The 20,312-nt window shown below is 38.4% G+C and overlaps 2 protein-coding genes across 6 annotated transcripts in view; one reads left to right on the top strand and one right to left on the bottom strand.

Moving 5' to 3' along the window:
* The window catches only part of ATP5PF (ATP synthase peripheral stalk subunit F6), a 393,425-nt gene that overhangs the window by 128,264 nt on the left and 244,849 nt on the right, over positions 1-20,312 (bottom strand). The gene's annotated exons all lie outside the window — the stretch shown is intronic.
* Positions 1-20,312, top strand: part of HLCS (holocarboxylase synthetase) — a 255,339-nt gene that overhangs the window by 20,091 nt on the left and 214,936 nt on the right. For all 5 annotated transcript variants that reach the window (XM_069062949.1, XM_069062951.1, XM_069062947.1 and 2 more), the window contains one exon: positions 19,271-19,433. In XM_069062949.1, the coding sequence (XP_068919050.1) occupies positions 19,271-19,433 (163 nt within the window). The remainder of the gene's footprint in view (positions 1-19,270; positions 19,434-20,312) is intronic.

Here is a 20,312-nt window from a genome sequence, read left to right on the forward strand (position 1 = left end):
GCTGCAGCAGTGAGCGCGTCATCCTGTTCTTCCCCAGTGATTTGCTTATTGAATAAAGGTACATTTTTTTGTTCACATTTACCTGTTTATTAAAATTGCTGTCAATGTTCATTAAAATAAGCCCTCCCCTGAAAATGAGCCCTCTGGTGTTTTTCTGTCCAAAAAAATTAATAAGACAGTGTCTTGTTATCGGGGAAACACGGTAGTTCAACTTTGATAAGTTTCTTATGATTCCTTTTCCCTGTTTACCTTCTCATGCTTCTCTTGCTTCTTGTATCTGAATGTCGAATTTTCTATTCAACTCTGGTTTTTTCAGCAAGAATGCTTGAAAGTCCTCTATTCCACTGAATGACCATATTTTCCCCTGAAACATGATACTCAGTTTTGCTGGGTAGGTGACTCTTGGTTTTAATCCCAGCTCCTTTGCCCTCCAGAATATCATATTCCAAGCCCTTCAGTCCCTCAGTGTAGAAACTGCCAGATCCTGGGTTAACCTGATTGTGTTTCTACAGTATTCAAATTGTTTCTTCCTGGCTGCTTGTAATATTCTCTCCTTAATCTGGGAATTCCGGAACCTGGCTATAATATTCCTAGGAGTTTTCTTCTTGGAAAGAATAGACCCTAGACTGCAATCCAGATCCAAGCAGGTTAAAGCAAGAGCGATTACCCCTCAGACTAGTGCTTGGTCCCCCTACACTCTGCAGGCCAAGAGCTGAAGCCACCACATGGCGCTGGCAGGCTGTGTAGGTGTCTCAGGGGCTTTTCGCCCTGAGGGTAAAAGCCATGCACACCCACTTATTGGGTCCCAAAGTCCAGACTTTACTGAACTTTCACTTTGTCCTTTGTGTCTATGTGTTGATAAATCTGGAAATGGCCACAGCTGCTGCTGATCTGGAGTTCCTCTGGCCTGCAGCTGGCTGGGCTAGGCTGGCTCCCAGAGCGCTGTGCTGGCCGATTCCTGCCGGCCTGCCGGGCTGTCCTCAGCTGGAGGTTAGCTTCTCTGTGTCATTTTGTGGGTTCTGCAGCTCCAAAGTTTGTTTAGAGTCCCCTTTTTACATGGATTGGGGAGGGTGGAAGCCGGAGCTGCGGGAAGGTTGTGTTTCTACTCCGCCATCTTGGCTCTGCCCCCCCATACCATTTTTCTTATTTATTTTGTTGCTTTATGGACCCCTTTGACAGTTTGGTGAAGCCATCTTTTCAGAATAATGTTTTTAAGTGAATAAAATAAAATGTATAGGAAATTACACTGTAATGATAAAATACAAAGGAAACTATACAGTTATCAAAATATAAAAAAAAAAAAGTTCATGGATATAGGTTAAGAACCCCTGTCCTAGGGGCGGCCAGGTAGAGCACCGGCTCCAGTGTTGAGAAGACCTGGAGATCGAATCCCGGGCTCGGACACTTAGCACCCACCCAGAAACACCTGGCCATGTAACCTTGAGCAAGTTACTTAACCCCAATTGCTTAGGGGTGGCCAAGTGGCTCAGCGAGTAAGAGCACCGGCTCCAGTGTTGGGACGACCTGGAGATCGAATCCCGGGCTCAGACACTCAGCACCACACCCAGAAATAACTGGCCGTGTAACCTTGAGCAAGTTACTTAACCCCGATTGCTTAAAAATTTAAAAAAAAAAAAAAGAACCCCTGTCCTAAAAGCTAATGAAACTCTCCTTGAGACTGAATTCAGAGGATCAAATCTTGAACTCTAAGCATAACTTTTTTTTAAATTATTTTTTTTCAAATGAAGATCCATCTTTTCCCCTTCTACCTCTTCCATATTCCCACTGAGAAAGCAAGAAAAATAAGATTTTCTGTTAGAAAATTACCTGTACATTCAAGCAAAACAAATTCCTTCACTGTCCATGTTCAGTGAATGCATTACAGCCTGTACTTTTTTTTTTTTTTAAAGCAATTGGGGTTAAGTAACTTGCTCAAGGTTACATGGCCAGTTATTTCTGGGTGTGGTGCTAAGTATCTGAACCTGTATTCGATCTCCAGGTCGACACTGGAGTCAGTGCTCTTACTCTCTGAGCCACCTGGCCGCCCCTAAGCAATTGGGGTTAAGTAACTTGCTCAAGGTTACACGGCCAGGTATTTCTGGGTGGGTGCTAAGTGTCTGAGCCCAGATTCGATCCTCAGGTCATCCCAACACTGGGGCCGGTGCTCTTACTCACTGTGCTACCTGGCCACCCCTTCAGCCTATACTCTTGAGTTTATCACCTTTCTATCAAGAGGTGAATCCTCTGGAATTATAGTTGGTCTTTGTATTGATCTCTCTTTAACTTAGTTCTGATGAGAATAAAGTTATAGCACTACCAGCCCTTCATCCCCTCTTACCCTCCACTGTAACAGTTCTTTCATTCGTGCCTCTTTCATATGAAATAATTGCTCCATTTTACGTCGCCTTACCTAATTTTCTTTTTTTAGGATTATTCCATCATAATCACTCCACCCCAAACCTTCTATCTATTTATGCTCTTTCAAATTACCCTAGTAATGATAACATTTTTAAGAGTTATAGCTAATGTTTTCCCAAAAAAGAAGTAAACAGTTTGACCTTATTACATCCCTTATGTAAGGTCTTACATGTTTACCTTCTCATGTTTTCCTGAACAAATTTTCTGTTCAGTTTTGGTCTTTTCCCCAAGAATACCTGAAAATCTTTTAATTCATTAAGCATTAATTTTTTTTTCTTTGTAGGATTCCACTCAGCTTTGCTGGGTAAGTTAGTGGTTACAAACCCAACTCCTTTGCGGAATATCATGTTTCATTCCCTTTGGTCTTTTAATGTAGGAACTGCTAAATCTTTTGTTATCCTGATTGTAACTCTACAGTATTTAAATTGTTTCTTTCTAGTTGCTTGTAATATTTTTTCTTTAACCTGGGAGCTTCAAAACTTAGCTTTAACAGTTCCTGTGAGTTTTCATCTTGGGATCTCTGTCAGTGTTGATTGGTGGATTTTTTCCATTTCTGTTTTTGCCTCTAGTTCTAAAACTTGATGGTAATTGTCCTTCATAAAGTTCTTGATTATTCTTAATAATTCCTTTTTTTATCATAACTTTGATGTAGTCCAACAATTCTTATATTGCCTCTCCTTGATTTGTTTTGCAGGTCAGTTGTTTTTGTAATGAGATTATTCACATTCTTTTCTATTTTTTTCATTCTTTTGATTTTGTTTTATTCTTTCTTGGTGTCTAGTGAAGTCATTATCAAATGTGGTCCATTAGCTTCCACTTGCTCAATTTTAATTTTTAAGGAATTATTTTCTTCTGTAAGCTTTTGGATCTCATTTTCTGTTTGGGTGATTTTCTTTTCATAGTTTTCTTGATTTTCTTGCGTTACTCTTGTCTTATGTTGGACAACTGCTTTACCTGACTTTTACTTCTTTCTGCAGCTCTAAAGTTCACTTTGAGGTATTATCTTAATTTATTTGTGGGGGAATTTGGGAAAGCCAGGCAATTTCCTGCCTTGCTATGCCATCTTTCCCGTATCCTTTATTCCCTTTTTTTATATTACTGTCATTTCCTAATTTCCTCACCATTCAATAGAAATCTTTTTTGTAATGAAGAGGTATAGTTAGGCCAAATAATTCAACACATGGGCCACATTTGATAATTCATGCCTTATTTTACACTTATATTCTACTACTTCCCTGACTTGAGGCAGGAGGCATGTTTCATCCCCCATTGAAATACAAATTCCTTAAGAGTGTGGACTGTTTCATTCTTTGTCTTTGTATCCTCAGTGCCTGACATATAATAGGTATTTAATCATTGCTTGCCAATTGATTCACCATCAGTCCTCTGAAGTTATAGTTGGTCACTGTATTGAGATCAGAGTTCTAAAGTCTTCAAATTCTGTTTTCATTTATGTCACTGTGGTCATAGAATGAATTTTTCTTATGGTTTTGCTTACTTTATCCTGCATTAATTCATACAAGTTTAGCCAAATGTCTCTGAATTCTTCATGTTCATAATTTTTATGGTCATTGATGGACATCCACTTCACTTTTAGTCCTTTGTTATTTCAGAAAGTGCCATTACAAATATTTGCGCATATATACTTACATTTAACCCTTATATTTGACCTTTTTAGAGTATGTTGCCTATCTGTAGTACATGAGACTCTTCCCAAAAAGGGATTTTACTCTGGATTTGGACAGATTATTTTCATTTTGGGAGAGGCATGATCCCTCAAATAGGTCTCAGATTTTTTATTCCTCTCTTGCCAGTTGGCACCACCCAGGAATAGAACTTCAAGGAAAATCCCCAAAACAATGCTAAAGTAGAGCCCATGTCTAGGGTCAAAATTATTTGTAACTTCTAGAAAAGGTACTCTGAACAAAATAGGCATTAGATACAGGACAACAGTTTATTTCCTTTACCATAGGGAATGCTTAGAGAAGAAAAGATTCATCAAAATATATCAGCAAATATAGCAACATAAAATAATAATCAATTGCACTTATTATGCTATCCCAGTAGGTAAAACAATTTTTGTGGGGTTGCTGAACAATTAGGATATATTTTTTTTTCATTTACTTCAGACTTAATTTTTTTTTTTTAGCAAGTATTGAAATCTGGCTCTTCTGGCCAGAGGGTTCTTAATTGTTTCAGATTTTGGAGTGAATCTATCAGTGGTTATCTCTTCTTCTGAGAAGCAGTGCTGATTGCAAAATTACCTCCACCTGGATAGCTTACATCCAACTTGGAAACTTGTAACCTCTTGGACTCATGAGTTTAGCAGCAGGGCTGGAAATGCACATGCTGAGGTTAGCCCGTATTCTTGTCAATCTCCTCCTTTATGTTTTCTTTTCTGAGGACAAGTCAGCAACTAGTGAACCAGAGAAATAGGAATTTCCAGCCCTGTTGCTAAACTTATAGAGAGAAGATGACCAGTGATAGAATCATTCTGAAATTATAGAGGAATTTCCAAGAGAGGAATTTCTTCATGACTCAGTAACTCATCATTTCTTACACTCCAGTCATGGGTACATAGAGACCAGTTAAGTGTTGCATATCCTTCAGGGATGAGTCAGAGTGCATATATAGCTCCATGTTTCCTTTTGACAAAGGTCAGTTAGCATTTTTCTTTGAGGCTTTGTTTGTAACTGTTTTCATGTCATTGTTTTCTTCTGAGTGAGTGTCCTGGTTTAAACTGTCCCCATAGTAGCTTTTTATGTATGTCTTTATGGTCTTTATGATCACATTCTTTTTTTTGTTCTTTGCTTATTTTTTCCCAGCTGATTTCTTGACTTTGAACTTTATGTCAAAGTTGGATTTTGCTCATTTGGGGGTAGGAAGACATTGTCCCAATCTTCAGGCTTTTTTTTACTGCTACTTTCACAGCTAGTTATGGAACTGCTTCTAGAGTATTATCCGGGGAGAGATATGGTCACTGCTGTCCTGGTCTGCACTCTGGTCTTTACCCAGAAAGAGCCCTTACTCCCCTGCAGCAGCAAGCACTAGTGCTCCTCTCAGTTCTTGAACTGTGACCAGGTCCTTTGCTCCCTTGCAAATGAAATGCAGGCCTTTTCCTCTGCCCTAGAACTGTGATCTGGAGCTGCATATGGCCAATGGAGTTGCCAAATAGCTTCTGGTCCTCTGCCCAGTTCCAGCACAGGGTCCCTTATGCTGCTCTTTTGCTGACCAGCTGTCTAGTCCCCTTCCTGTCTCTGGACTGAGAGCTCCTGAAGCTACTATTGCTGCTGTCATTGCCTCCAGGGCCCACCATTGGTGTTGCTGCTGTGTGTGCCAGGCTAGCCCCAATGTTGGTATCATAGACGTCTCCTTCTTACCTCTTAAATTGTCTTGGGCTGGAAAAATTTGTCACCTCAGTGTTTTGTTGGCTATGCTGTTATTTTAAAGTTGTTTAGAGAGGAATGTTGGGAGAGTTCTGCTGCCTCTATTCAGCCATTTTGTCACCACCATATGATTTCTTGAAATATAGATGTCTAGGCTATTATTTTGGTCATGAGTTTCAGAAAGTACAATGATATTTAAATATCTGAACTCAATCTGTTTTTTCAGGTTAGTGGTTTTTGCAGAAATACCTTATATTTTCTTTTATTTTTTTCAGTCTTTTAACTTTGTTTTTAATGCTTCTTTTTGTCTCATGGGGTCATTAACTTCTTAGGTCTATTCTGATTTTCAGGGACTTTCTTGCTTAAGCAAGATTTTTGTACCTCTTCTGACAAGGTGTGAGTTCCTTTTCCAAATCTTTTTTTCCTCTAGCTCTCAGTTATATTCCTATGTTTTGGACTTGTGTTGAAGCTGGGTTATAATTATTATTATTTAGTGGCTTTGCTTGTAGATATCTTGGAGTCTTTTTTCCCCCTTAGGTTGTGTCTCTGTCTTCACTAATATCTCTTTATAGTGGATATTTTTTTTTTTATTTACTCATTCTTCCAGATGACCTGACTGTGGACTTTATGTTAGGTCTAAGCTCTTTGTACTTTTGTGGAGAACATCTAGCCTGACCTTTGTCCAGTTAAGTCCTTCTCCTGCTTTCTGGGGTATTGAGTGTTATGTTGTACCAGAATCTCATTGTCACCTTAGGCTGGTGACCTGTAAGCTTTCAGTATTCCCGTAGTGGTGGTGATCTGGAGCAAAATCTAATCCTTGCTGTCCTTCCCTGTGCTCTGCAAATTGGTGTTTAGGTCTGTGCTCTTCTTGGCATGTCCCTGTTTCGGAATTCATGTAAAATGCTGCCAGACTGGAAAACTCTGCAGGTTGAGAGTGATAGAGTTGCAGGCTCCTCTGTGTCCTGGGATTCCTGCCCTGGTTATTCCATTGCCAGCTTCAGACTGTGCTAGAACTAAGACACTGTTCTGCTTCTGAGGTCAGAGCCATATGACTGCTTTTCTTTCTTTCAGAATATTTTATTTTTTTCCAATTACATGTAAATATTTTTTAACATTTGTTTTTTTAAATTTTGAGTTCCAAATTCTCTCCTTACCTCTCCCCCCCTCACATTGAGTAGGCAAGCAATTTGATGTAGGTTATACATATTCAGTTTTGCAAATATGTTTCCATATGAGTTGTGTTGTGAAAGAAAACACGGACAAAACACACACATACACACACGCACGCACTTGAAAAAGAAAGTAAAAGAAAAGTATGCCTTGATCTGAATTCAGAATCCATCAGTCCTTTCTCTGTAGGTGGATATGGCTAATGTTTTTCTTCTGAACTTGTTTAATCAATCAGCCAACATTTATTAAGCACCTACTATATTCCAGGTACTGTACTAAGGGCTGGGGATACAAAAAGAGGCAAATGATAGTCCCTCTCCTTAAGGAGCTCACAGTCTAATGGGAAAGATAACATGAAAGCAAATATGTACAAAGCAAGCTATAATAATGGATAAATAGGAAATAATTAAAAGTGGGAAAGCATGGCTTTCTGTAGAAGGTGAGATTTTAGTTGGGACTTAAAGGTACCCAGGGAGGTCAGTAATTGGAGTGGAGGAGGGAGAACATTCCAGGCATGGGGGGACAGTCAGAGAAAATGCCCAGAGCTGAGACATGGAGTGTCAGGGAGTAAGGTGTAAGAAGACTGGAAAAGTAGGAGTGGTCTGGGTTGTGAAGGACTTTGATTGCCAAACAGAGCATTTGTATTTGCTTCTGGAAGCCATTAGAGTTTATTGAGTAGGTGAATGACTTGTTCACACTTGCATTTTAGGGAGAATGGAGAGTGGTTTGGAGTGGGGAGAGACTGGAGGCAGGCAGACACACTAGTAGGCTATTGTAGCAATCAAGATGTGTTGTAATGAGGGCCTGTACTAGAGTCATAGCAGTGTGTTGTATTTGAGAGATGTTGCAAAGGTAGAATTGACACACCTTGGTAACAGTCTGGATGTGGGGGGGTTGAGTGAGGAATCCAGGATGACTCCTACCTTATGATACTGAGGGACTGGGAGAATGGTGTTGCCCTTTATAGTAATAGGGAAGGTAGAATTAGGGACAGTTAGGTCGTGCAGTGGATAGAGTGCCAGGCCTGGAGTCAGGAAGACCTTATTTCAAATCCACCCTCAGATACTTACAGTCTGTGGGATCTTGGGCAAGTCATTTAACCCAGTTTGCCTCAGTTTCCTTATCTGTGAAGTGAGCTGATGAAGGAAATGGCAGATACATCCAGAATCCTTGCCAAGAAAGCCCCAAATTGGGTCATAAAGAGTTGGACATAACTGAACAATAAAAAGTAGTTGGGTCTCCAGGACATCCAAGTCAAGATGTCTGAAAGGTAGTTGAAGATGTGAGATTGGAGATCAGCAGAAAGATTGTGGCAGGAAAGGTAGATCTGAGAATCATCAGTTTAAGAGATGGCAATTAAATCACCAAGTGAAGTAGTATAGAGGGAGAAGAGAAGAAGGTCCAGGAGAGAACCATGTGGGATATCTATGGTTAGAGGGCCTTATCTGGGGGAGGATTGAACAAAGGAAACTAATAAAGAGTAGTGAGACAGGTAGGAGGAAAACTAAGAGAATAATGTGCTGAAAACAGAGAGAATAGAAGGGAGAGTGAACAACAGTGTCAGAGGCTGCAGAGGTCAAAGAGAATGAATAATGAGAAAAGGTCATTGGATTTGGCAACTAAGAGATCATTTTACTAATGATCTTTGGAGGGGGCAGTTTTGGTGGAATGAGATATTTGGAAGCTAAATTTAAGAGAGTGAGAGGAGAGGAAGTAGAGGCACTTACTGTAGATAGCCTTTTCAAGGAATTTAGCTACAAAAGGCAGATGATAATAGGGTAATAGCAGGGATGGAAGGGTTAAATGAAGGTAGTTGTTTTTTTTTTCCCAGAATGGAGTGATGTGGGCATATTTGTAAGGCAGTAGGACATGAGCCAGTGGAGAGGAAGAGATTGGAAATAAATGAAAAAGTGGGGATGACAGAGGGAGAAAATCTGTTGGAGGAGATAGGATGGAATAAGACCACTTGAACCACTGGTGGTTTTAGCCTTGATAAAGAGTAAGGCCATTTCATCATGTGAGATGGGTAAAAGGGGAGAAAGTGGCAGAAGGCATGTTAATGAGTTTACTGCAAATAAACTCATTTTTTTTTTCACTGTAAAGTATGAGGCCAAATTCTTAGCACAGAGAGTGGAGGGAGAGGGAGTCATGGGTTGTTTGAGGAGGGATGAAAAGGTTTGGAAAAGTCATTGTGGGCAATGGGCTAATGAGTTGATAAGGGAGGTGAAGTGGGATTGCCTAGCAGCAGTGAGAGCCCAGTTGAAGTTATATAGCTTAAATATATGGTGAACCTAGTCAGAAAGATTGTATGCTTTTCTCCACATTCATTCAGCAGCACCTGTGTAGGTGTGAAGGCGCAGGATGTTGGTAGTGTTCCAGAGCTGATGCTTGATCAGGCATAATCAGATATATAATAAGGGGGCTATTCAAGAGAGGAGGGCGGTGTAGAATTGAATTGGTTCACCAAGTAGTCAAGATGGGGAGAAGAGGAGAGAGTGGCTAGTACAGGGAAGATCACCTGACAGAAAACTGAGGGGTCTTCACAACCCCACCAATAGAAGCAATAGAGCAGTAGAAAAGATAAGTACTTGAGCTGAACAATAAGATGAAAATCAAGTATGTGATTTGAAGAGTTTTGAGCTAATGAAATAGGTTAGAAGTTGAATCTGGAGAGGAAAAAATTGACAAGATTTTGGATAAATTGAGGAACGCTTGAAGAACAATTTCCTGGTACAGGTGCTGTTTCAGATTCTGTTACTCTTTATAAGAGAAGCAGGATCAAGTTCCACCTAGGAAGGCCAAGTTGGCTTAAGAGGAGAACCTGAATAGGTAGGTAATTGGCTAGACTAGGCTAGGTAAGTAAGAAAATGCAAAATGCAAAAAAAGTGATGAGAGAATTAAGTACAATGATTCTGTAGATTTAATAGGTAGGGCAAATTGGTGAAACCCTGTAGAGATTTGTGCTATGCTGAAGGGGAGGTGGGTGTGGCTGTGTAGTTGACACAAAGGACAAAAATTGAGTAGAATTTTCAATTTATTAAGAATTTATAATTGTGGGGTGGCCAGGTAGCACAGCAAGTAAGAGCACCAGCTCCAGTGTCGGGATGACCTGGGGATCGAAACCGGGCTCAGACACTTAGCACCCACCCAGAAACACCTGGCCATGTAACCTTGAACAAGTTACTTAAGCCTGATTGCTTTAAAAAAAAAAAAAAGAATTTATAATTGTCTGGAAAGTTTTTATGGTACTTAAGGTTGGGATGTAAACACCCACACCCTTCTGAAACCCTGGTTTCAAGAATCGAGGGCAAAAATATCCATTGTGGAGAGTAGGGAAAATTGCAGTGATTTGATTATTGCATATAATGTTAGAATTTCTTCTCCAACTGACTGTTCTCTGTGTAGGCTGATTTTCTCCTGGAGGGGAGGATGAAGGGACCCAAAGAACAGATTACGTCACTTAAGGTTGTTAAGGGAGAATGAAGGGTTCCAAGAAGAGAAGAGAAGCAAGGATTTGGTGGACGAAAAAGACAATCTGAGGTGGAGGGGAGATTTAACTCCTGTGTATGATGTCCAATGAAAAAGTGTTACAGAGAGGAGAAAGGTGAGGAAAAAAGGCATCTGTATAATTAGAACTTAAATATAATGTTATGGCAATTTAAAAAATATAAATAGTATTTTCCCCAATTACCTGTAAAGATAGTTTTCAGTATTGACTTTTTATAAGATCTTGAGTTCCAAATTTTTCTCCCTCTCTCCCTTCCTTCTCCTCTCCCCAAGACAGCAAGCAATCTAATAATATAGGCTATACATGTGCACTCATGTTAAACATTTCCACATTAGTCATGTTGTGAAAGAAGAAATAGAACAAATGGAAAGAATCATGAAAAAAAAAACCAAAACAAAGTGAAAATAGTACACTTTGATCTGTATTCAGATTCCATCAATTCATTTTCTGGATGTGGATAGCATTTTCCATAGGGCAATTTTTGAAGAGGTAAGAGTTGGATGCTCTGAGGAAGGAGAAACTTCTAGAGTAGAGCCACAGGAGCTTTCTGGTGAGAGATCATCCAATAAGGGGCAGAGGAATAAGAGAAAAGTAATACCGTGTTTCCCCAATAATAAGACACTGTCTTATTATTTTTTTGGACAGAAAAACACCAGAGGGCTTATTTTCAGGAGAGGGCTTATTTTAATGAACATTGAGAGCAATTTTAATAAACAGGTAAATGTGAACAAAAAAATGTACCTTTATTCAATAATGATCATGTCATCTTCTTCAACAATATCGTCATAAGTGTCCATACCCTGAATTCCGTCCTGGATGTCTTGCGCCTCCATTTCCTTCAGAAGAAGTGGACCCAATCTGTCATGTCCAGCAATATAGCTCTCTTTAAACGAATATGTCTTGTCCAGGTAACCTGCTCGTAGTGCAGCTCGGAGCGCGGCATGCGTTTCACCCAGGGGGAGGGGAGGGGGAACGGTGCATACAGAGGGTACCGTAATGTAGCGTGTAGCGCAGGGGATCACCTTCACTACAGTAGCAATCTCAATAGGGCTTATTTTCGGGGGAGGGCTTATTTTAGAGGAATCTTACATGTAAGGGGAGGGCTTATTTTCGGGATAGGTCTTATTATCGGGAAACACAGTAGTAAGTGGTGATTGTCTACTCAGGGTTACTGAGGCCCACTATTTGTTGACTTGATTGATAAATATATAGAGATTAGAAGCAGGATAAGTTTGAAAGTCCCATGTTGTATTTTTTACAAGGAAAAGAGAGATGTGCCTGATAGATTCATAGTTTTATGTGCATTTTTCTTATGTTCTTCTTTGTATATGAGTGTATATGTACACAAAAGTGTGTGTACAAATTTTTATATATGTACACATATATACATTATATGGGAACACTCATTTTGAGTTCATAATTAAAAAAAAAACTAGTAGATGTCTTGTTCATCCAAAAAAGAGAACTTCTGAGATTTATCAAAATGATGATAACTACACATTTCTGGTTATTCATGTGGGTACAAATGACACTTCCAGAAGAAATTCAAAATGCTTTGCTAATAATTTCTGCTAAACTCTAGGACAGGAAACCAATGACTGTAGGGACACAGGTTGTGTTTTCTTCATTGTTGTTCATTGAAGACAAGGGATATACAAGAGAAAAATTAATATGGGGAAGTGAATACTTGGTTAAAACAGTTGGTTATCTGAGAATGGGATTTGGATTTCCAGATTATAGATTACAGCATAGGATTGAAAGATTCTTGGCTAGAGGCAGTGTATGCCTGACTGATGAGGTATGGGCTCTGGGAGCCCCCTTGAGCTCTCCTTGAGTTCTTGAAGAAGGCTCTGGGAACCCCCTTGAACTCTGATTAAATCTCATTTGATGAGGCATTTGCATGAGGCAATAAGCCTTACATTGTGGCTGAAACCAGGCCTCTGTTACTAGACTTCCCACCCTTGAGCCTATCAAAATATCAATTCACCCTTGAACTGGCCTAGCCCACCATTGTCTGTAGTCTCCAGGTGGCCTCCCACCCTTAATCACTCATTGACCTCATTAACTCCTCCTGAAGACTCTCCCCAAACACCTCCTCTAGACCACCCCTAGATTCCTCCCACAACCTTCTGTATATAAGACCCCATCTCACCCCATATAGTGTGAGAGTGAAAGAGAATGCCATAGAATAGTGGGAGCACCTTAGAATTTTCTAGCACAGACTTACTCTGTGTCTAATGCAAGTGAACTTTTAATAAATGTTTACTTTTCTTTGGCTGAAAAGACAAGAGGAATTCATTTGGCAGGACCTGGCATGTTGGTATTTTGGGGTCTCCAGAGCACCCTCTTAGCGGGTACCCTCTTCACAACCATACACCTGACATACCAATGTATTTGCCTGGAATTTTTCAAATTAGATTTTTTTTTTGCCTTTTTTGGAGGACAATTGGGGTTAAGTAACTTGCCCAAGGTTAAAAGGCTAGTTTTTTTTGTGTGGGTGTTAAGTGTTTCAGGCCAGAACTGAACTCGGGTCCTCTTGACTTCGGGCTGGCGCTTTACTCACTGTGCCACCTAGCCGCCCCATCAAATTAGATTTTAAAAAATCTTTAAAACAAGGATGGAGGAAGGAAAAGATTGCTTATGTACCCCCGAAATTACATATTATAGAAAGTAGATACAAAGAATGAAGAATAGCAGCTGAGACACCCGCAAAAAGACAAGAGACCATATCCAAAGAAGGAGCTAGTGGTGATAACCAAGATCTTACTGCTTACTGTCTATATATAAATACTAAAAATTTAAGCAACAAGCAAGAGAAACTAAAGTGAGGGCAAATTTAAGCTTATAACTATCACTTAGACTTAGTGGGATGAAATTTATGATGTGGTTTGGGTATATCTAATTCAGAAGAAACTTGATATATAAAAGAGAGGGTGGGTTAACCATGATAGGCAAAAGAGAGGGTGGGGGGTAGCAGTGTATATTTTCTCTCCTGAGGAAATCCAGGAATTAAAGGGAGAAAGTATGTTGGGGAGAGAATTGGGTGAAGGTTAAAGGGAAAGAAACAGAAGTGATTTTGTCATTGGAGTAAACTATAGACCACTTGAACAGTAAGAGGAAATAGGTGAGGAGTTTGGGAAATGTGAGAAATTTGGCGCAGAGACCTTTAGTACTGATGTGAGACTTTTAGTTATCTGAAACATTTGTTGGATCTCTTTTTCTCCTACAGAAGCAGAGGAGCTAATAATTCCTTCATTTGCCTTAATTATAATTTCATCCTTCATAAAGTGGAGAAACCAACAAGGGGAAATTGTCCATTGTATCTGGGAACAGGAACTGGTTTTTGGAGATAGAAATGATGGGAATCCAGTGAGGAAGTGACTTTCCTATTCTCAAGGTCAAGATAGAGGAGAAGACATCTGGGCATAGTCTTAATTAACATGTTCCCTAGATTTTCAGAAAAGAGATTTCGGAGGTTTTAAAGAAAAGATAATATAAGGAAAATATGCTTTGGGGGAGTCAACCCAGGAAGAATGGGAAGAGGCTCAAGAATGAAATTTTGAAGACAAAAAGGGAAATGATTCCTTTGAAGAGAAGAAAATAATGAGTATGCACAGTGAAGGTTACCCATAGAGAGGGTTAGGGTTGCTCTGGAGACCCCAAAATACCAACATGCCTGGTCCTCCCAAATGAATTCGACTCAAGTCTTTTCAGCCAAAGAAAAGTAAAATTTATTAAAAGTTTACTTGTATTAGACACAGAGTAAGTCTGTGCTAGAAAATTCTATGGCATTCTCACTATTCTATGGCATTCTATGGTGCTCTCCTAATATGGTGTGAGATGGGGTCTTATATACAGAAGGCTGTGGGAGGAATCTAGGGGTGGTCTAGAGGAGGAGTTTGGGGAGGGTCTTCAGGAGGAGTTAATGAAGTCAATGAGTGATTAAGGGTGGGAGGCCACCTGGAGACTACAGACAATGGTGGGCTAGGCCAGCTCAAGGGTGAATTGATATTTTGATTTGAAGGGTGGGAAGTCTAGTAACAGAGGCCTGGGCTCAGCCACAATGTAAGGCTTATTGCTTCATCAAATGAGATTTAATCAGAGTTCAAGGGGGTTCCCAGAGCTGGTACCTCAAGGACTCAAGGAGAGCTCGAGAGGGCTCCCAGAGTCCATACCTCATCACTGGGAACTTACTAATCAACTTAGATTTTAAAAGAAATTTCTAGAAGATAGAATCAATGTCAGATAAGAATTTATGAATGAAAAATGGTTCTGTAAAAATAGTTTCAGGAAAGCAAAAACTCACAATGAACTAATGAGAGAAATCAAGGGCAACAACAAAGTTTGTTTTTTAGCAGTGTTGGCAGAAGAAGGAGGATTCAAGGACAGATAAAATCTTTGCCTGGGGAAGGGAATGGCACAATAATAACAAGAAGGATGGCAGAGTAACTCATTTCTTATTTTTCTTCTGTTTTCTCTGCCAAGGAAAATGACTTTTATTTTATTGGAAATGACAGAACAAAAAAAAAGACTAACAGAAAGTTTATATGCAAGATAAATAAGGAAGATTGTAAGTGAGCATCTCGGTGCTCTTGATGAATGTAGGTCACCTGGCTGAAAGGAATGATCTCGAATCCTGAAAGCCTGGCAAATGTTATCGCTGAGACACTGTGTGAGAAAACAGGAGTGGAACTACAGTATTGGAGGGGAGACATCTTGATTTTCAAAAAATGGGAGACAGCACAGACTGTAAACTAAAACCTAGTGAGCTTGGCTTTGATTCTTGGGAAAACTCTGAAAAGGATCATTAAAGAAATAGTTTGTGAACATGTAGAAAGGGAAGTAGAAATAACGGAGAGTCAACCTACTTTCATTAAGAACAGGTGATTCCAGTCTAATTTTATCTCTCTTTTGTTAGATTATGTACTAGACTAGTAAATGAGGGAAATCATATAAATATAGTTTTACTTGAGTTGAGCATTTTCCCCCTCTCCACTGTGTTCCTGACTTTCCAGACTTCAGTGCTATACCATATCTTTATTACTCTCACACAGGAACATTCATCAGTCATTGTGGCCTTATCACTCTTCGAGATATTCCTCTGCAATGTCAGCTCCCTTCTCTTGGGGGTTAGTTCCCCCTTTGGTCTCCATTTTGTGGAGAGGTCCAGGCAAGCCAACCTTCATTCTCCTTCTGTCTGTGCTTCTGACTTTCTGAACTTTAGCACCTTGCCCCTGAGCCTACTACCTTTATCTCTTCCATTTTGCCCTTTTAAAATTTATTTTGAGGAACTTCATGAGTGCAGGGACTGAATTTCTTTTAGTTTATATTTGTTTCCCCAGTGATTATTGCTGTGTTTATGCTGTTAAATGTTTGTTGCCTTATCTTGTTTTGAGCAAAGCTTTTGATGCTTTTTTTCTTACATTATTTTTGTGGAGAAGATAGAAAAAGAGAATAGATGATAAAACCTACAGATGTATTCATAGCTAGTTATTTAGTGTTAATAGTTCTGTGTTTACCCATACATTATTTAACGTTTTTATCAATGACTTGAAAAAAGGCATAACTGGTATATCCCTTTCAGATTTTGAGATGATATAAAACTGAGAGTAAAAGTTAACACACCGAATGACAGGATCCAAAAGGATCTTGACAAGAGGTAGAGTATTGGGCTAAGAAGACTTCAGTAAAGATAAACATAGTCTTGCACTTGGGTAAAAAAATCAACTTTACAAGTATGGGATGGGGGAGTCATAGTTAGACCATCAGTTCTGAAAAAAATCTTAGGGTTTTAGTGGATGACAAAATCAATATGAATCAGCAGTGTGATGTGGCAGCCAAAAATGAGACCTTGGGCTAAATTAGGAATGATATAGCTTCCAAGAATAGGGAGATGATAGTCCAGTTGTACTCTGCCCATGTCAGAACTCATCTTGAGTATTGTATTCAGTTCTGGGCAACTTGGTTTAAGGACATTGATAAACTTGAGAGTTTTTGGGGTGATCAGTCAGGCTGGTGAAAGTGCTTTTAGTTCTTGATGTTCAACTGAAAGAACTGGAAATATTAAGCCTGGAAAAAATAAGATTCAGGGAGAACATGATCATTTTCTTCAAGTGTTTTAAGGTTGTCAGATGGAGGAGGGCTTTAGAACTATTTTGTTTGACCCTCAGGGCTATATGTTTTGTACATAGAGGTCTTTTTCCTTTTCCTTTGATCTCTTTGGGATAAAGACTTGGTAGTGATATTGCTGTGTCAAAGGCTATACATAGTTATAGCCCTTTGGGCATAGTTCCAAATTTTTCTCCAGAATAGTTGAGCCAGATCATAATTCCACCAACATTCCATAATTCCACCAGCAGTGCATTAGTGTCCCATTTTTTCCACACCCTCTCCAACATCTGTACTTTTCTTTTTCTGTCATATTAGCCAGTCTCATGGACATAAGGTTACATTAATTTTCATTTCTCTGTTAGTGATTTATTTACTTATTTATTTTAACATGCTAAAAATCTTATTTTATTTGATAATCCATAATTAATTATTTTGGTACAATTAATTGACCTAAATGTGTTTAGCATATCTAACTTTTATTAGAGAATTCCATTAGCCATTTTGCAATACACATATTTTAGCAAATGGACATAAGCAATAATCATTATACTTTAGAAAATAACTTCTTGTTACCATAAATTGGGTTGGTGAAAGGTCACATGAATGGATAGATAGTTAGCTTCTGTTAAGAGTATTTTTTATCTTTATTAATTTGTTTGTTTACTTTTAGTTTACAAGATTCAGTTCCACAATCCCTTAAGTTTCAAATTTCTTCCTCCTCCTCCTCTCTCCTCCCCCCCACTCCAATGGTGGTATGCAATCAAGTATAGGATCTGCAAGTACTTTCACATTAGACATTAGTCAGGTTATAATTCTGTTAGTGATTTAGAGCATCTTTTTCATATGACTACTGATAGCTTTGATTTCTTCTTCTGAAAACTGCCTGTTCATATTCTTTGACCATTTATCATTTGGAGAATGGCTCTTATTTTTTTTTAGAAATTTGACCCAGTTCCCTATATATTTGAGAAATGAAATCATTGTCAGATAAACATGCTATAAAAAATTTCCCCAATTTTCTTGCTTTCTTTCTAACTTTGGCTATATTGGTTTTGTTTGTGCAAAAAAAACTTTTAATTTCATGTAATCAAAATTATCCATTTTACTTCCCCTTTCTATTTCTTGTTTGATTGTAAACTCTTCCCTTTTCCATTTGATTTATATGGCATTAAAAATGTAAATTAATTTTGGTAGTAGCCATTTTAATTTATTTTTTGGCATGGCCTAGTCATGAGTGTTGGATTTCTTCAGCTATATACATTGTCTTTATTTCTTTAAAGAGCACTTTGTCATCGAGTCTATATAAGTTGTTTGTGTGTGTGTGTGTGTGTGTGTGTGTGTGTTGTAATGTATTATATTTTAAAGAGATTTTCAGCAATAAGTATTGAAACAGGATTTTCTCATTAATACTGAGATTATCAGAAAATTCAGTTAAATGAGATGCTTGTTGCTTGAGTATTCTGGATAACCACTGTTTAACTGTGCAGCTTTGAAATTAAAAATGGGTTAGTTTGATGTGATGAAATGACTTTCTGCTTTGTAACCTTTGGGGGTGGGGAGAGTGGGAGTGCATTTTCATGTCTTTGGGGTTGTCTATCACCCATCTCTTTTGTGTGGTATTACATAACTCATAATCCCTACACAGCCACAACACTAGTTTATTAGGTGTTTATTATCTTTCACCTAGACTATTGCAATAGCTTCTAACTGATTTCCCTGCCTTAGTGAGCTCTCTTTTTATGCTAATCCCCTTTCCACTCAAAGCTGTCACTCAAAGGTGATTTTTCTAAAGTGTAAGTTTGACCATGTAACTCTCTCCTTTCTGCCTCCCCTCTTCTCCGTCACTTCCCTCAGTCCCACCTCTTCATTGTGCTGATCAATAACAGCACCAATCTCAATAATATAGTGCTTTAAGGTTTGCAAAGTACTTTACAAAAATTATTTTATTTTGGGGTGGCTAGGTGGCGTAGTGAGTAAAGCGCTGGCCCCAGAGTCAGGAGGACCTGAGTTCAGTTCAGGCCTTAGACACTTAACACCCCCCCCCCCAAAAAAAAAACCCAATTGCCCTCCAAAAGGCAAAAAAAAAATTTTTTTTTCTTTGATTCTCACAACTCTGGTAGGTGGGTACCATTATTATCCCCATTTTACAAATGAGGAAACTGAGGCAGACAGTATTTTTTGAAAAAGTAAAAACAAAAACCTAAACTAATGAAATTATGTAGGTTGTTTTATGAAAAGTATGGGGAAGGGACATGACTCTTTTTTAAACAAAAGTTTAAAAAAAAAGGATTTCCATTACATATTTTATGTATGTATATATATAATGTATGTTTTATGTAATTGAAGTATGATTATTCATTATAGTTTATTTATTTATTTTTTTATTACTACTAAGTGTTATTCAGTTCTTCCAGAATCTTAGGTTTTCTTTCTTTGCAGTCAAAAGATTGCACTTGTTGGTTTTGTAAGCTGTGCTTTTAAATGGAAATGAGAACTTTAATAATGAAACAATTTCTGCATTTGAGAGAGCTAAACTATAGTAATTAATTCTGTTAGGTTATAATAGAGTTACTGCAGAACTGAAATAGTCTTCATACATACTATGGGAAAGATTTTTTTTTCCTTTAAAATGTCTACATTAATCTCTTGCCTTATATTTCTTCTCATTTCCCTTTAGATTGTAAAGTGGTCAGACTGTTGTTTGCCATTAGCCTGCAGACCTGGAGAGCCTTATAAGCTGTTTGCTGAAGCAAGTATAGATAATTTCAGTGAGTTGGGCATTGCATTCATGGAAAACAGGCTCCAAATGGATAATGGAATGGTACCACAAAAGATTGTCTGTAAGTATCTTCATGAATGTATTCATAATAGTAATCTGTAATAAGTTATTATTATTATTATTTTTTAAAGCAATTGGGGTTAAGTAACTTGCTTAAGGTTACACAGCCAGTTATTATTTCTGGGTGTGGTGCTGAGTATCTGAGCCCGGATTTGATCCAGGTCATCCCGACACTGGAGCCGGTGCTCTTACTCGCTGTGCTACCTGGCCGCCCCAGTAATAAGTTATTATTGTAGCCAAAAGGACTATTTTTTTCCCTTTAGTTACTAAGATTCAAGACCAGTCAGCGTTTTCAGCCTAATTCAAAATATTGTAAGTCTTGAAAAAAAACCCAGAGCAAAATATTTAACAGTGGTCTATGATACTTTTATCTTATAGTATTTTAATGCTTTGTCTTTCACCTCTTGACACTTGGAATTCCTAGCTCCATTTACGATTTAGCTCAAGTGCTACTTTTGACAGGCCTTATCTCTTTATTCTGTCTTCTACTCTGTATTAATCTTGTATGTACTCATTCATGTATGTGTTCTCCCTATTAGAATGTAAGAGGGTAACACTGTTTTTGCTTTTTCTTTCTATCCCCATTGTGCTTAGCATATAGAAATTGCTTCATAAAACTTATAGATTGATTTAGTATGCTTAATTGAAAAGCCTATAGAATGCCCTTAAAAAGGGCTTTCTATTGTCCTTTCTAAGGTTCTGTCTTTAAATTCAGAAACCGTTTTATTTTTGCTGTCTCAGAATACCTTTCACTTGAAACCATTTCTTAGTCTTCTACTTAATAATCCATATGTTTGATTGAAGTTATAGTAGTTGTTGGCATGTCTAAGCTTAGTGGTTTGGATCTTAGTTTTTTGATATTTTCTTTCAATATTGGGGT

The sequence above is a fragment of the Petaurus breviceps genome, unplaced genomic scaffold (assembly GCF_028583685.1).
Source record: "Petaurus breviceps papuanus isolate PSGF00001 unplaced genomic scaffold, PetGlider_PUasm1.0 90515, whole genome shotgun sequence".
Classification (NCBI taxonomy): Eukaryota; Metazoa; Chordata; class Mammalia; order Diprotodontia; family Petauridae; genus Petaurus; species Petaurus breviceps.